This window comes from Plectropomus leopardus, chromosome 19, assembly GCF_026936395.1.
Source record: "Plectropomus leopardus strain MGB_pleo_1.0 chromosome 19, ASM2693639v1, whole genome shotgun sequence".
In the NCBI taxonomy this organism is placed as follows: domain Eukaryota; kingdom Metazoa; phylum Chordata; class Actinopteri; order Perciformes; family Serranidae; genus Plectropomus; species Plectropomus leopardus.
The window spans coordinates 5,535,542-5,553,890 of NC_142194.1; the positions used below are offsets into that span (position 1 = coordinate 5,535,542).

At 37.9% G+C, this 18,349-nt stretch overlaps 1 protein-coding gene across 26 annotated transcripts in view; it reads right to left on the reverse strand.

The window, feature by feature from the left end:
- ank3b (ankyrin 3b) overlaps nucleotides 1–18,349 on the reverse strand; it is a 178,268-nt gene that overhangs the window by 34,846 nt on the left and 125,073 nt on the right. For 19 of the 26 annotated variants that reach the window (XM_088069699.1, XM_088069698.1, XM_088069695.1 and 16 more), the window contains 11 exons: nucleotides 17,972–18,074; nucleotides 16,173–16,217; nucleotides 14,471–14,577; nucleotides 12,802–12,834; nucleotides 10,633–10,857; nucleotides 5,065–5,219; nucleotides 4,627–4,838; nucleotides 4,273–4,480; nucleotides 3,121–3,217; nucleotides 2,797–3,025; nucleotides 1,346–1,471 (listed from right to left, as the gene is read on the reverse strand). In XM_088069699.1, coding sequence (XP_087925825.1) covers nucleotides 1,346–1,471; nucleotides 2,797–3,025; nucleotides 3,121–3,217; nucleotides 4,273–4,480; nucleotides 4,627–4,838; nucleotides 5,065–5,219; nucleotides 10,633–10,857; nucleotides 12,802–12,834; nucleotides 14,471–14,577; nucleotides 16,173–16,217; nucleotides 17,972–18,074 — 1,540 coding nt within the window. Of the gene's footprint in view, nucleotides 1–1,345; nucleotides 1,472–2,796; nucleotides 3,026–3,120; nucleotides 3,218–4,272; nucleotides 4,481–4,626; nucleotides 4,839–5,064; nucleotides 5,220–8,749; nucleotides 8,849–10,632; nucleotides 10,858–12,801; nucleotides 12,835–14,470; nucleotides 14,578–16,172; nucleotides 16,218–17,971; nucleotides 18,075–18,349 lie in introns of all 26 variants that reach the window. The other 7 variants (XM_088069704.1, XM_088069694.1, XM_088069687.1 and 4 more) reach the window with 4 other exon arrangements.

An 18,349-nucleotide genomic window follows, 5' to 3' on the forward strand; every position in this document is an offset into this window, starting at 1 on the left:
TTGCCTAAGTCTAACCAAGACCATTTGTCAATAATAACCATGTGTTAGAGCGTGTTTCACCAAGGAGACATCTGTGCATCATATACAAACGCTGAAGAGTTTGTCTGATAGAGACACTAAAGGATGCCTTTGGCGTCAGAAAGCATTGGTATTTGACCATCTATGGCGAGATTGCATTGCGACAGCAGCATAGACACTGTATTTCATGAGAAATTTTGCATGTATGGATTGTATGTTGCATTGGGATACTCTTGTATTCGTACAGCACAGTAGGTAACAGAAGACCTTAGTGTTACACCAATAGATGACTTGTTATTGACATTGATGGGCATGATATTAAAAAAACAGTGGTTGGAAATTTGGTGAACTGTGATCAAAGATTTAGCTCCTGAAATATTAAGACTGCTCTTCATATGCTCTTCCCATACATATTTATTTACTTATTGAATCAGTAAGCTGTCCACATCTCTACATTGAAAAGAGATCAGACTTTATCAGTTAAAAATTGTCAAAGTTGTCATGATTGAACAAAATTGCAAGGATCTGATGGAATTTGTGTTGTACAATCAACTGTATGACTACTTCCCCTACTGCAAAAATCTCACCTATAGTGTATTCATATTTATATTACTGTCTATACTTGTACAGGGTATCATTTAAAAATACCTGTGCCAATACAAGTACCCTTAAAAAGATAGGGATACCAATAGAGTACTTCATTTGGTACCTTTTTTATTTCTACTTTATTTGATGCCCATCATGTAAATGGAAGCATTTAGTTAAGTAAAATGCCACCAGACACCACAGATGTGTAGTACAGCCATACTTTTGAATGTTTTCGTAGCATATCTGCACGCTGAACTGCCAGCTCCACCAAATACACTGCTCTAGACTTCATCACACCACTAACTGTATGGGTTAGAGCTGCTGCGGCAGTGGGTCAATCAAACATCGCATTAAATGTGTCGTGACAAGAGGAGTGATTATCGAGAAGTGGAGGTTAATGGGTCGATCAATGAGGTTATTTATCTGTGGCAGAGGGAACTAGGTTATACTCTGTGGACTGGGTTCATTGTATTGAAATTTAGTGCGGAGAAGAAGAGATAAAGTGAGAAAAAAGCTAAAACAACAGTGGGTTAACACGGTCTTAGAACCGCAACAAAAATGTCCTGGCTGCTGCTTTTCTGCAACATTATGACTTACGCTCTTTTGTGCTCAATTATGACAACTTTTGTGTCACTTAAACAACTTTCAGCAGTTTATTATCATATTGATTTATAGGTCTTCCAACTTTACAATCCAGCCTGAGAATTATATGTTGTGTATCATGTACTGTATGTAGTACCTTGACACAGAAGGGCAAACGGTTCTCCTTGAAGGCGTAGAAGTTGAGAACTAACTGCTGACCACCTTTGGTCAGAGGAGCCAAGTTTCCGTAGCAGTCCACATATATGGGCCTGCCCTCCAGAACCTGAGAGAGCACATCACAGAGGTAACAACAACAGTCACGCAACAGAACTGACATTTGAAAAAGTATTCAGGATAATGTTTGGATGTCTCCCACGGCTGTGTGTTTCTCTCAACAGCAATTTAAACTGGCACAAGCACTTAAATCTTTCAACTTATCATTGTTTTAGGAATACTGTCAAGACACTGTGGCTATGATCCTAACAGTTTCTTTTACAGTAATGTTACTGATCATTTTAAGGCACCTGGATGATATAAACCAGTGTACCGCTTTATAGTACATATTTTTATCATAAAAATATTATGAGGTGGACGTGAACTGAATAAACTAAGTAAACTAACATGACGGTATTTGATAAAAGACTGCTTCACATGTACCTGATAGTCAAATTAAAAAAAACTTCAGTTATTGATAAAGGAGCTCTGCACACATATAACTGCATAATATAGATTTTTTATAATACCTTTCACACAGAGGGTGCAAAGACTTTGCTCAATACTACATTCAAGTTGTTTCAAATCAAAGTCCTTAATAATCAGAATCTGATTTATTGTAGGTTTACACTCACAAGGAATTTGCTTCTGTTCTTTGGTGCAGACATTAAACTTACAATAAATATATTAAGAGGACTAAAAATAAGAAAAAGTACTGCAATACTCAAGAACATAAATAAAGAGTTAAAAAATGACAATAAACATATTAAAAATATACTTTTAAAAGCACTATAACATAACAAATATGTGAAACATAAATAATAAAAAAACCCACAATTTATTAAAAAATGATTACTACCGTAATAACATATTAAGGTCCTTAAAGGGGCTCTATGCAAAACGTAAAAAGAATGAGTCGTCTAAACAGGGAGCTGGCAGCTGAGAGTATTAACTCCACAAACAGTGCGTAACAATGGCAACAATGCTGACAGATTTAACAGCGTTAACCAGCAGGACATCTAAAGGCGCTGCTGCATTACTTTTCCTCAATACCGCCATCCCGATATCAGAGGTAACCTCCGTATGAACGCAGTGCAAAGCAAGACAATGCGCTAGCCAGTAAAATACACACATGCACTTAAACGCAGGCTGAACCGGCTCGCCACAAAAACCTACAAAGAAGCTCAAATTACAACACACACACACCGAGGAAGCATGACTTTATTCTCTCCTCGGGGCACAATTACTCAATATAATCTTACATGGCAAACAGCAGTTTGCTGCTTTATTGATATTCTGAATGTTACATACAGAACCTTTAATTTGCTCCAATAATCTTACACTTCACCTTTTGGCAGGAATAGAAAAGATAATTGACAACAAATAATTACGTACCTCTATGTCTTTGCTCCTGGCCACCTCCTCAAAGTTCTCCTGCTGCTCCAGGGTCTTATCCACCTTATCGTCCGTCATACAGAAGCACCTCAGCCTGGACTCCACCGGGTCATTCATCTTAGCAAACACCACAAACTTGGCCATGTAGGGCACACAGATCAGCTCCCGGTACAGCTGCATGGCCAAACCCACCGTCTCTGGGATCTGGTGGCAGTCTGCTAACCAGAACCTGCACAGACGACAAATAAAATGATGAATTTTTCAGACAAAGAGAGAAATATAACAGATTCAGAACAACTCCAGTGTAACAGCTGCGTGTCTCACCTGGCAGACACATTAGTGGTGAAGGAGACACAGTCGTTGACGAAGGTGAGAGGAGTCGTGCCAGTGATGTCTTCCCACTGCGCCGGGGACGTTCCACCTGGTAGACACACAAAGGAAACATAGGACATCCTGAAGATTTTTCTTTAATAAGATTGATTTTTCTAATACTAGTATATCTCATTTAGAGGGAACACGGAGCGATATTTTGAAAGAGACACACTTGACAAAAGTTAACATCATATTTTCTTTTTAAAGCTATTTGTCTAGTTAAGGTAAGATAATTTTCTTTCTTTAGCTGCAGTACAAAGTAGGAAAAGAGAGCAAATAAACCAAAATATGAACAATATTGTCTAACAATAAGTTGCATAACCTAATGGACACAATGCTAGAAATATAAACTTGTGAGTGGTTCCATAAATATAAATTGGTCAATGCTTTATATTAAATATTATAGAGATATATATTCTTGGTCAAATAATATAATGTTAAAGATTCTGTGTTTCTTGACATAGATACGTTTGACATTAAAACATTTTTAAATTAAAGGTCCCCTCCAGATTTAAAAATATTACACTTTATACAATAATTTGTGTTTTTTCCACAAAAACTTAAATTACAGAGTTAAAAATAACTATCTTCTCTCTAAAATTAGTCATTGCTTACTGAGCTGAGGCCACACTGGTGCTGAAATATTTAATATGGAGACCTCAAAGCATCTCACATCACATTTACAGCACTGAAATGCAGTCTAACAAATCATATTTCACAAAGTATCTGACAAACAAATTGTCGTCGTGTATTCTCAAGCCAATAACCATATATGTCTAACTCTAATCGCAAACTTAATTTATCCTAAACTTCACAAGTTAAACCCTTCAAGGGACAGTTGAGGTTTTCAAATGTATTTTTTTGGAACTTTGGGCATCACAAGCCAAGTGCCATCTAGTTCTGTTTTATTACATATTTAATTTTAGGTTTTTAATTTAACTGTCCCTTTAAATCATATATTGACCCTTAAACATTCCTTTAAAGGCAGTAAAGACAAGATATTCTTACTCTTCAAAAAACTCACCCTTATGGGCAAATTGTTTCTCACAAAGATGAATGAATGCAGTCGTTCCCACACACACACACACACACACACACACACACCTGTGATGCTACAGAGAAGGCGGAGACACGGAGTAGTGTCTCCTTTGTAGCCGTTGGTGAGCCCCTCCCCTGACAGCGGCGGGACCGGGATTGTCATGGTGATGGGCTTGTGGAACTTCCTTCTTCTGGGCTCCACGGTAACGATGGGACTGAAGGTCGCTCGGTTACCGAGGATTTTCTTCACAGTGTCGTCGGGTACCGGCTGGGCCTGAGAGACAAGAGATCGGTGATTTACGTTAATGTGTGTGTAGGTTTCTGTGCCCACATGTACATATGTGTGTATCCTCTCTAATTTCTGCCTCTTTTCTGTCTGAATGAGACATGAAAGAAAACAACTGATGTCTCTGAACTCACCTGCAGTCCAACTTTGATTTTCTTGGTTAACGCCCCCTCGGGGAAGGAAGCCTGAACCAATGGGACGCTCCGGCTGCACAGAGTCCCGCCCTCTGGTCCCATCTGATTGGTCTCCTGTCTGATTCGAGACACGACTGCAAAGTACTGCGGGAAGTCCTTGGTGATGATGCGGCAGATTCTCTTCCTCTCCAGCTCCTCAGGACTGTCCAGCTCTACAGGGAGAAACGCACAACGATATAAATCACATCAGAATTATAAATCATTTTACAAACCAACAGAAATGGCAGTTTGTAGAACTACTACCAATAGACTTGAATTAGTATCACTATTAAAGGCGTAATTATCTTTAATTTATTAATTAAATTAATTAAACTAATTTACTCAGACAAAGTTTTGACCAAATCATTTCAAATAAATAAGTCAGAACATGTGCTTTACCTTCATCCATCCCTCCGAGGAGCTGATTGAGGTCGTCGGTCTTGTAATCGTACAGGTGCTCCTTCCAGGTTTCTCCGTTCTCGCTGCGCAGCAGGATCAGCTCTCTCTCCTGGCCCCGCATCGAGCCAAAATGAGGGATCTCCACTATCACCGGCCTGGTGAGGTACATGTCATGGGAAGTACAGTTTAATTAATTACATCAAATCAAATAGAGGTTAAGTTTTAGTTCTCTCTGATTCTAATGATAGCTGTAATTTTGTGAAAGTTCCCACTGAAGCTAATTAAAGTGAAACTTAAGGGGATTAACACTAATAAAGGTGGCATTTATTCTATTTAATTCTACAAATAAAATGAAATATGAATAAAGGACTGAAGGATACAAGCATACTGTAGACAGATACAGTATGAATGAGCTTTGGCTTCTGCTGATGACAGTGTAGCTTAATGATTGCTGTGGCCGTGCTGCAGTTCAATGGGACATTCAGAGTGCATGTCAGAGCTCGGCACGACTTGACAAGAAACACGTGAAATGTGAATTGTGAAATGAAATGAGGAGTGAGGGAAAGAAAGCTGCACAGCCCTCATTCAAACAAGGCATGATAGCAACAGAAGAGAGGAGGATGAACATACTCTAGTCTGAGGACTGTTTTTCCCCTCAGAGATGAGAGTATAAAAGGACAGACAGAGAGGAACTACATTCATTGATCATCCCCTTGAGAAATCCTCAAAAGAGCATTCACAAAATTATTTTTCTCAAAAGTACTGTATTCTCAATCTGCTTCTTACTATGTGTGATGGAGTACAACATGAAAACACAAATATTTACAAGTTTCTCCCAATGTTATGATGAATTTAGGGTATAGGAATATCTAGAATCTAGAAATTAGTCATTAAATGCAATTAAGATAAACATTATAATCACACATTTTCATTTTTCCCATGGAAAATCCCCGTTTTGGTGGCATGTCCCTGGAAATCTCCCTTTCTTAACTGCAGGGCTGCCATGTCTCAGTTGACTGAGAGTTACGCAACTGACACTTTTCACTAACATCCCGCATAAATGAGCAGATTATGGCCCTTTGGGCACAGATGTGCAAAAGGCTCTCTTACATACACACACAAAGAAATTGTTAAGGTTTTGCCAAAGGATTTAACATCTCTTTATAGTCAATACTTATCTTTTTGTGGTTTTGTGTTGATTTTTTTTGTCATTTTTATGCAATTACTTGTCTCTGAGTTCCTCATGTGTTTTTTTCCTGCTTTTCGTACATTTGAGGATGTTTTGTATGTCTTTAAAGTTTTTTTTGTCTCTTGGCAGTTAGTTTGCATCTATTTGCAGTCAATTAGAGACTCCTCTGAGATGTGATGTGACATTAAAGGTAGCCTCCTCCATGTCACATCCATAGGAAAGGTATAAAAACACATTAAAAATATCAAAATCAGAATAGAAACAATAAAAGTTTATAATGTTGACAAAAATACATATAAAAGTGGCACTATATAAAGAAATAAATAATCTGGTCACCTTAGGTTAAAGACGGCTAAACATCTAGATAGTAATATTCTTAATTTCAATTTTTCTTGGCTGTTTTGTTGCTGTTATCAACAAAACAAGGAACTTCAACTTTGTGGTAAAAAGACAATAACAGTGTAAGCAGCTTCTGCTTAATGACATCAATTTTACTTGTCATAAGTAACCATTAAATCCCTCATGTTTGGATCACATCTTACCAACTAAAAGACGAGCAGAAGCCGACGTCGGGCGAACGTTCGCCCGACGTCGGCTAATTGCCACTGCCCTTCTCTCTCGCTAACTTGCTACGCTCTCTTAGGTTTTTCCTGCCGAAATTCATATTTTACAGTGTTATTTTCCCAGTTTTTGTTAAATAAAGCGAAACTTCAGATTACAATGCAAGGCACCGTGGAGTGTGTTTACTCCGATCGTAAATTTAAACGTAGCGTTAATGACTTCTGCTAGGTTTGTTTTGCTAACATTTGGGTTAAATTAAGCTAGCTATCCTTACTGTATATACTGTGGACGTCGGGCGCAAGTGAAACTTGACGTTATATTTTCTCAAAACCAGTGTCAAAACCACACTCAGACAAGTGTTTTGGGGGATAAAATAACTTCCGACATTCACACAAAATACCTTCATCTGTCGAAGTGGGCGAATTGCTGATCGTGAGGACCCCAAATATCCCCGACAGTATCCCGACTCCCACTGACTGTGACGGGCTCACGTCCGCTCGGCGGTCAGGGGACGACACATAAATCAGCCGGCGGGTTCGTGTATGAAAGTTTTTAATACATCAGTTTGGTTATTTAACAATATATAATCGTTGTTAAGTTTGGGAGACTTTCATTGTTTGTTTTCTTCCTGAGCGCTTCTCACCGGTTGGTAGTGGGCGGGATTTCCTCATTTCAAAGAGTCACGTGTTTTCATGAACCAATCAAGATTCAGATGGAGATAATTCCGTTTTATTTATTTGTTTGTTTGTTTGTTTGTTTGCTTGCTAAAGCAGTAAAAAAAAAAAAAAAACAATATGGGTCCATCGGTTTTTGTTTGCCATGAAGAAAGCGTGCACATTTGTTATTTGATTAGACGTGCTAAATATATATGAGTGTTATGGTTTCTCCATCCTAATCAGTATGACGTTAATATTAGAGGCATTCAGTAAATTAAATATATATATATATATATATATATTACCAATTATTTTGAGATTTTAAAAAGCATAATCAGACAAAAATACTTTCCATATCTTAGTATTTTTAAATAGTTTGGAAATATTGATTAAATGCATTTTAATACCAACTAAAGCCTTATTTTTAGATCAATAAATTCAATGCCTTTTAAGACTTTCTAAGGATAGGCAGGAACCCTTCCTACCCAATTAAACAGTATATTTACTCCTTGTGAGTCAGCATGGTTGAGTTGTAGCTACTGAAATTATCTGTTTTTCATGGTATAAGCACCTTTAAAAACATCCCGCGGTTCACACTTCTCCAGTATCAACTCAGTCAAACTCTTTTTACCAATGTCTCTGGAAATTAATCACACAAAAATACTGTGGGATGACATCAAACTGATCTCAAAAGGTGAAGTAAAGTAACAGCGGACATGAGAAGCAGGATGATGCTCGGCTTGAGGAGGAAAAGGCTCATGCCCAACAAGCGCAGTCCAGTCCAAACAGCCAATCAAAACCTGTACTTTCAGTGACATCAGAAGCCGACTGAAAGCTTCTGAAATAAAGAAAATACAATGGTCTCTAAATGAAAAGTGGCTGGAAAGTAACCGTAATGGATTTAAAGCTACATTTTTGTAGTTTTAGGAAGAATTTTTTAATATCCAAAATGTAAAATCTAGCCTGTATTCTACGTCTCCCCCTCTCTCCTCTATGTTATCGAGGCCAAAACAAATCCACTTTGCATCATCCAGCTAACTTTAAACGCAAATAAGTAGTAGCTAGTTGTCCTCCCTTCAAAAGGTTTGTTGATTTCTTCCCAAAACTACATGGCAACCATATAGTAGTAATGCTGTATCCCAACAAATTAACAGAGATGGGTAAAATAATCATATCCATCAGCATGAATCAGCCTCGGTCATGTCATTTCCTTGGGAGAGGTGGGAGGTACAGGAGGGAGAGGAGCAGGGAGGAGGGGGATGCTATGTTTGGTTCCTACCCAACAAATCTAGTTCCTCTGGGTCCCAGCTGTAGCACTGGACTAACGAGGCTCTCGCCTTCATTAAGGGCTGGCAGCTTTCTGGGAAGATGTAGTTTACTGTGTCCGCAAGATAATGAGACACAAACGCACCAACGCACACACACAAAACACACACTTGAAAAGTCAGTAAAAGCACACACCACTCTGTTCCAGTTTCGTATCAGTAATAAGATTCCTCTTTCGTCTTTGCAGCACTCATGAGAGGCATATGTAACGGCAACCACTCACACACAACATCAGTTTCCGGTATACAAGCTGTGTTGGTTAAATCAAATGCTGATGGATTGTGCCATAACTGAAGATAATAAGGTTAACAGAGGTTTGCAGAAAAGCCAAAACAAGTCTGAACATCTTAGATTCTTCTTCAACAAATAAATTCAGTGACTGACAAATTCAGAACCCTCTTTAGCCAACATGCATGTTGCATTTTGTTTTGTTGTATTTACACTGTAATTTGAATTTAAATTCAATGTTCCCATGGTCATTTGTTTTCGAAACTTATTTTGCATATAACAGGGACATGTCAACTAGTGCTACACTCTCCACTCCAACATATGTGCCCTCCCAGGTCCTGTGTTCCCCTGCTCTATATGGCAAACAAAGGGAACCTAAGAAAGAGGTTCTCCAGCTCTGTATTTGCCTAATTTGACATGGATTTGGGTTAGATTAGTGGATTTTAATCATGAGTCTGAGAGTCATAAATATACCACTGAACTTGGCCTTAATGGTATGTGTTCTACCCAGTGAAGTATTGGGCTGTCCCAGTGGTTAGCTGCTCTTTTAGTATGGAGAACAACTCCCAATGTATTTCACCCTAAATTAAAAATAATAAAGAATTAGTCAGTCAATTAGTTAACAAATTAAAAGAGAGAAAGACAAATATAAAAGGGAGTAAAAGGAAAAACTAGATTTGGCGTTTGACCACAAAATCATCACTGAGTCCAAAGGGACGTTTGTGCCAAATTCGAATAAGTTCCCTCAAGGTGTTTTTAAGATATCAATTTCATGAGAATATGATGGATTTGGTCACAGTGACCTTAACCTTTGACCCCCCAAATCTACCCTGTTTATCCTTGACTCAAAGTGGACGTTTGTGCCATGGATGGACAACCCCAGAAACACAATTCCTCTGACCACAGCTATCACCAGCGTGGAGGCATAAAAACATTATTAAAAGATTTAAGGGTTAGGAAATCAATAGTAGTTGACTAATGCCATTCTCAGGTTAAGATAAAGAAAAACGTTTATGGTCAGGTCTTTTTTATGAAATATTTTAACTCTAAACAGGTCAGTTTTGACCTGACCACAATAAGAAGGTCAGAATATTGAACTTGGGAACATAGGACCCTGGGAACTTAGGATCCTGGGAACAAAGGACCTTGGGAACATTGATTCGCTACTTAATCAGGTACTCAAAAGCCTTATTGTTGAGTTGAGCCAAATGTATAATTTTCGTTGGTTTTGACAGACTTCCTGTTGGCGTAAATAAAACTGAAACATGTGTACATATTTACTTTGCGTTTCTTTGTCTCCACAATCTACACTTTTCCACAGTTTTCATCCGTTATTGATGTTGCCTTCACTTTGCTTAAGCTGGACTTAATGCTTGAGGGTGAGCACACTGTAACAATTACACTTAAACTGCAAAATAAACAGCAGGTATTCCACCTAAACATGCACGTACTCTCATTCACACTCTATAAACGCAGATGGCTGGAGATGGCGATGGCAAGAAGCAGAAGGAAGGAGATGTCAAGTCACCGAACAAAAGGCGAAGAAAAATAAGCAATTGAGCAAACAGCAACAACACTGATGAGGTTTAAAAAAACGTTGAGTCTTACCCCAGGAACTGAGCTCCGGCCGGACCGACTTCAACCAGCCGGCTCGCCAGGCCTTCTCCTTCCACCATCGGTGGAGGCGACGCCAGTTTGTGCCTCTTGACCAGTCGACAGGTGATCCTGGTGGGCGCCGTGCACTTTCGGGGCGGGATGATGATGCGCATGCCATTGTGACGGCTTCCTCTCATGGAGCCGCCCCGGGCGTCGACCATGAAGCTGACCAGGAACCTGATGGAGAGCGGAAAAAAGGAAGAAGACGGAGAAGAGGAGGAAGACACAAAGAGTGATGGGAGACAGACACAGTGAAGCAGATACGCAAAGACAAGTGAGAGGAAAGTGACAGAAAGAGTGGCATGTTGGGAACCAGAGAGGGAGCAGATATGGAAAAAGGAAATGGATAGAAAAGGAGTGAAATAAGAAGAAAAACACATCAATTTAACAGCAGTATTGATGGAGAGAGAAGTCCCCTCTCATGCTGTGATCCTCAAAACACACACAAAGTAAGTGTGGGCAAAAGAGAAGAGAGATAAAGAAATGTCAAGAGTTTTCTGTGTTGGCTTTAAAAAATAGGTGGTTACAGTTAGAAAACTTCAAGTGGATGTCACCATGTTGCAACATCCACTTCCAGAAAATAAATATTCTTCAGTGATATTTTGTGTGCATAAGCCAACACAGGAGCCTCCAGTGTAACCTGTGTTTTATCCATAATAGAAGGATCTGTACTCCCGAGTGTCAAATACTTAAACGCAAAGAAGGAGCACTCTCACACACACACACACACACACACACACACACACATAGATCCACACCATGCAGTTTGGTGATGTGTTAGTTTCTATGTAGCCTTTGAACAAATGGTGTGACTATAAATGTAATTCTGCATAAATGAGTCCTCTGAACAGTGTTTAAAATAAACAAACTGGCACACATGTTATCTGTGTTTGCAATATATTCATCTTGAACAGGACTGTATTTACCTGGCAACTGATTATTGTTTGACCTGAATCAATACAACCGTTCAAAAGTTTGGAACCTACAGCCACAAAAGCTTGATTTTTGAGATATTGTATGTTTGAGTGTTATTTTTCATGCGTTCAGGTTATAGAAAGTCCTCTTTACAAAAAGATGTTATTTTGTTTGAGGGGTTTGTTTTGTATGTGGAACAATGATTCAACCACACTGACAACTGAAACAGACAAAGATCCCTCTGAGCAACAGTTCAATAGGAGTAAAAAAAAAAAAGGTAAAACAAACAGCATAAACATGTGCAGTTAACCCTTTGAAACCTGAGCAAACTGGCTCGTTGTCTTCCAAAACCATGGGATCTAAGGCAAAGAAGAAATTGCCCAAAAATTTTCAAGAAATTACTTAAAAGTACAAGAAAATTACCTAATTATTTGTAAAAAAAAAAAAAAATAAAATAAATAAAATAAATGGAAGTTAAAACTGATAATTTTGGTAACATAATTTTAAATACAGCATATTATTATGACAATTATAAATGTAGCTTTCCCTATCTTTTTCCCCCTTAATGTCTTCCCCAGCATTTTAAAAATAATTTTCTAAATTGAAACATTTCTTGCAATTTGTGGAATATTTCTTACCAAGTGGCTTATTGCTGTTTTTCCCATCTTTTTGAAAGAAACAAATTTAAATCCAAGTTCCAACAATATTTTTCCCTGTCATGCAACACAGGAGACAGCAGTTAAACAGAAATTTAATAAATTCCATTCTTTCTCTTTTGAAATGTAAATATTACGTTTGTATCTGGACAATACTAGTTGTATCTATCTATTTTATAAATAGTCATTATTTAAAGGAAGAAAAACAACAATGTAACAGCTGATTCCAAACTTTTGAACAGTGGTGTATTTTGACTAATCTACTGTCAGAAAGTAGAACTTGCGTCTGTACCAGCTGCAACTTACGATTAAGTCCACAACACAAACTCATTCAGATCAGTTAATAAACTCACAAAAATTTCGTCTGCACAAAAAGAGTAAACACAAGGACGAAAACATCAAATCTGTAAGAACACAGTTTCATGTGTGAGGAGCTCAAACACAGATGTTAGAGAGGGGAGAAAGGTGTGATGCCACCGGAAAGACAGGGAGGAACAACAAACAAGGTAGTGGAGGTGATAAAAGAGGGCAACCAATCACAGTCAATCACCTGCTGTCGTACTGCGGGAGCGGAGAGGAAAAACTGCAGGATGGACGACAAAGCAACGCAGGAGCGACAGGTCAACAACAGAGCTTTGTCATTGGAAAAACCACTGAGAAGATGATTACCAAGGAGTCCTTTAAAGGACAGGTTTGACATTTTGGGAGTTATGCTTATTCGCCTTCACGTGGTGAGTTAGATGAAAATATTGATGCCACAATCACATCTGGCCATAAAGTATAAAGTTATAGCCGGCAGCTGCTTAAATTTGAATCTAGACTGGAATTGCTGCTTTTATATTTCAGTTTTTCAAACATATTTCAGAATCAGAATCTAGTTTTATTGCTAAGCACATTTACAAAAACAAGGACATTTTACTTGGTGTTTTGTTGCAAAACAATTAACATAGAGAATAAAAATATAAACTTTAAATAGAATAAGATATAAGATAAATAAATAGAATATAAAAAGAAAAATAGAATATAAAGAACACAAAATGTATGTACAAAAGGTGCTATGAAGGAATTGTGTCAGGATTTAAGAGATACTTCGCTACAAAAACCTAAATACATACTTTTCCTCTTATCTGTAGTGCTATTTATCAAGAGACGCAAAGACGTCCGCCTTCTCTCCATTATAATCAAACTGGATGGCATTCGGCTTGTTGCGCTCAAAGCCCCAAAAAACACATTTGAAAAACTCAACAGCAATGTCTCTTTCCAGAAATCATGACGCAGTTACTCAAGATAATCCGCAGACTTTATCGGGGGCAGTTTCATATGGGAACTATTTTTTTCTACCAAATTTCACCCACCAACTGTATCATCTCAGAGGGAACTTTCTTCCTCATTTTATTTGCAGACAGACTTGATGGTGATAATAATGCACTGTATATAAAGACAGACTACAGGACAGCTCCCTCAAAGTGTAACTTTTCACTCTGGATCGCCCCCTGGTGTCTGACTGCAGAATAGGTCATAAAGCCCGCCCCTCCATGTTAGTGAATGGGACATGGGCCAAACTAAAAACTCAAAGTACACAACAAATGCATTTTTCCCAAAGACACTTTCTGTCGCTGAAGGTAGTTCTCATCACCCTGATGTTTGTTTAAGTGTTTGATTTTATGATAAATTTGGTTTTAATGAGTTATTTATTTCTACAAAAAGGGGATTTTCCACCATGATTGACAGCTTTGACAGCCAATCTGTGCGCTTGCATTTAATGGAGCTCATCCAGAATGAAAATAAGCAAATTTCCCACAATGCCAAACTTTTGCTTTTAATTACAGCTCCTTCATTTCCGCAGTAAGTTGTGTTTCTGTTGCTGTGATGCCAAAGATTTACCTGATCTGCAGCATCAGGTGAGCACCACTCAGATTTTTTTAATTGGTTTAACAGAGATAGAAACTAGAGCAATGTCTCTTCAGTTTCTGGGTATGTATGATTATACAGTAATGACGGAAGTGAAGGAAATGTAACTTTAGCGAACATTTTCCTCACAATCAAGAACAGACAATCAGATGGGGTGAAGAGAAACCGCTGCAGGTAGGAGCCGTTTTCTCGAGGGGAAAGAAAATGAGAAAAGAAGGACAGACAGAGAATACGTTACAGGTAGGTGGAGACAAGGATGAGCATGTGTGTTGTATCCATCACTCCACTCACTTTCAAAACATGCTTACCCCGAGTGTATCGGAGAGGAGACCAGGTTGACATTATCCAGCGCGTCTGCAGTCCAGCTGTACCTCCTCAGAGAGTCGTTGTCAAAGTCCTTAGCCACCGCCAAATGCTGCAGAGGAGACAATAAGGTCACTGAAATGCCAAAGAGTGTGTGTGAGAGTGTGCATCTTCCATGTGCACACAAAGGAAGTAGTTAAATAACAGTTTGAAACATTACATCACAATTTACAGCTTTTGACATGAAGCCATGCATTTCGATAACCAAGACAAAAAAGACAAAATGAAGAAAATGCAGCCTGTGTTGGTAAAAGTCTGAACTCATGAAATCAGTGTCCTTTACCTATCTTATCTTCAACAAGAAAACCTTCTAAAATCTAACATTGAAGGGATTTAATGGGCTGCCATGTTTCCCTTTAAGGGCCAGTGGTGAGCTGTGATATACCATAATAACAATAATAATAATAATAATAACAACAATAATAATAACAACAATAATAATAACAATAATAACAATAACAATAATAATAATAATAATAATAATAATAATAATAATAATAATAATAATAACAATAATAATAATAATAATAATAATAATTTGTAAAGCACCTTTCATACATAACATGCAGCTCAAAGTGGTTTACATGCGAGTGTGCTAAAAATTAAAACCTAACAATATACAGAAATATGTATATTCATAAAATTAAAAATAAATAAAATAAAATAACATAAAATAAAATCCTTAAAGAGCACATGGATACGATATCTGGAAATAAGCTGTAGACAAGCCAGACTTGGAAAACAAATAAAAGAAATATGAATATAAGATAAACATTAAACAAAAAAATGTCAAAACAGTAAAAGCGAAGAAAAAGCATAAAACAAGTTTATAAGAAATAACAACCACAATATGAGATAAAAATAAATAGAAGGTGGATTTAAGATGACAAGGCAGTTACTTTCTAGCTTATTTTAAGTTCGTCTGGGGAAGGAGGACATCACTACTAGTTCTGCATGCAGGATTTGATGATAAGTCATACAATGATTTCTACACATGGGAGACTGTGACTGCTGTCATGAGAAAAAAAAAAATCTGGAGATATTAAATTTCAGGAGGACAACTCCTCCAAGCAAAATATTGACTTTTAACTTAAAACAAAATCACTGTTTTATGGAAGGTTAGAGAGACAGAAACCAACATCAGATGTCCCAAAAACACCTGTCAGGAGTTCATAGAGAGACAGTTTGCTGATATGAGGAGAATTTAGGGTTTCATCCCCAAAAATCAAATAACCGTGATATGTGACAGCATTAAATCAAAGCTGTTTAAATGATACTTTTTTGGGTAACTGTTAAAAGTTAAGAGCCGTTTTAAAGACTCGGATTTCAGAGTTTAGCGAATTAATAAGAAAAGAAACTAAAAACTCTTTTTATTCCCTCAGTTAATAAATAAAGAATACAGTTTTGATGCATGATTACTGTCTCTAATTATTCATCACCAACACATAGATAAAGACCAGTCAGTCCAGTTTATAACAATGAACACAAAATAATGAATATAAACATGCTAAACTGTGCATGGTGACAACTGATCATGACCGATAATGGCATAACTGAACAGAAAAATAATGTAATACTGCATGTAAAAAATGGTGATAAAATCTGAATGACGCATTCTCACATGCACGTGACGACTTGAACAACTACCTTATTGTGGTGCTCTACAATGAAAGACCTTTCCTTACAGAGCATCTGGAGCAGCATGAGAGGAGACGAGCTGTTATTCAGCAGCTGCTGCATTCACACGTCATATAATCATGTTACTCTGAAGCACTCTTAAAATTACTGCGCTGTGTCTCGCTGTAGTAGCACTGTCTGTCACACATTTAAAGGCAAAAAAAAGAACGCATATTTCTTCTGCTACTGAAAAAGGTTCACATTTCTCTCTTACTGCTTTCAAAATGAATGTTTTTCAATATATTTTATTTTTCAGAGGTTGAGCTTGTCTTCAGTGACTCTAAAGGAGCTGTGCACGAAAATTGCCGAGTTATGAAATGTGTGCATGGAGCTTCAAAGACATGGACAACAAAGACACTTTCAAGTTGCATTGTTAGAAGCATAAAATACAGTGTTTTGGAGGTACTGTTTGAGTTCTTTGGACTGGTTTTAGGGCCTACTAATCAGTGTATCTCGGCCTCTACTTTGACAATAGTTTTGTTTAAACAAATACCTCATCCCCGTCCATTTGTGTGTGAGTTACTTACCCCATGTTACGCTGAATTTGTGAAGACAACTTTGTTTTTCTTGCATGCCTCCACAATGGAAAAAAAATCCAAAAATGGAGGAAATTCTTGAATCGAAGTCATTGAGGTCCACATTTAAAAACACTAAAACTTGATCAAAATATCTATTTATAACTCTCAGACAACTCTTGCAGAATAATCCAAATCTCATTTATCCAGTCATACGCTCAGTGCTTCCCAAACACGTGCATCTTTGCTAAAACACACATATGTAAAATCGAATTTGGATTGGACCAATTTTTTTATTAATGACTTTAATTAAACAAGTTTTTTTTCCATTTTAGGATTTGTCACTGTGGAGGAATGTGAAAGTTTTCAACACAAATTTAACAAAACACGGGGAGAGTAACTGATAAGCAAATGGTTATTTGGGGGGTGAATTATTCCGTTAATCCGTCCTTCAACTGCGAGAAAGTGCAATATTAAAGAAAAGCTGCAGCACATGTTTAATGCTGACATACGGAGAAGTTTGGCATTTTCCATTAAATGAAAAAAATATATGTATATTTTCCAAAAAAGGAGTAAAAAACAGTCTTGTTTTGGTATCAGCAGCAGCAAGACTAGTGTCATTTTGGCAATAATGTTGTACATTAGGGATATATAGCCCAAACTAAGACTCGCTCAACTACAGGAGCAGCTAATCTTGTTTTGTGCTTCTAATGCTGGTCAGCTACTGTCACAACCTAAATACGATGCTTCAGTCAAACCTACATCCTGAATCATGAACTGCTATTAATGAGAACAAATCAGTTCATGTTTTGATGCTTAAAAATACTTTTTTAGCAAATGTAATCTTTGTTATGTCATTAAAACTCTGATTCACAAGAAAGTAAATTTCTACTGATGGTAAAATAGTCGTTTTGGCTTCACCTGAATTACAACTTAACTTTACGTGCCACCTTGCTGCACCCTGAAAGTAAGTGGGCCATCACAGTAATCCCTCTTAAATTGCAACACTAACCACTAATCTCATTTCCTCTATCTGTAAAATGGGATTGGCCATCTTTACATTCGCACAAACTCAGGTGTAAGAGGATTGGTGGACTTTTGGCATTGTGCCAGGACAGCTCGGCACATTTGGAGACAGAACTGTGCCTCTCGTTACGTTAATCACCTGTGGATCGCTGACTGACAGAGAGAAATGGACACAGAAGCCAGAAAGAGAGACAAACAACAACAACAAAAAGAGATTTGGGTACGTACCACCTCCTTATTTGGCGCAAGCATCTCCTCTATCATCATGCTGTCCCGCGTGAACGAGCTCCGGTTCAGCGTGTTGGACCTATCAGAACTGAAGGAACGCAGGCTTGGTGTGGTTGCCGCAGAAGTCACGGATTACCAAGACAACAGTCACAATGATGGAGAGGGGAGGTGAGGAGGAGGAGGAGGAGTTGGGAGGTGGAAACGGGTGCAAGGGGGGGGATGAAAGTGAACAGAAAAAACAAACATAAACACATTAAATGCATGCAGCTTCCAGGAACCTGACTGTTTGCCACCAGTGACAACAACAACCACGAGGAGAGAAAGAACGCTCTGAAAGAGTTCAAGTGTTTCCAAAACAAAAAAAACAGAGCTGGAGAG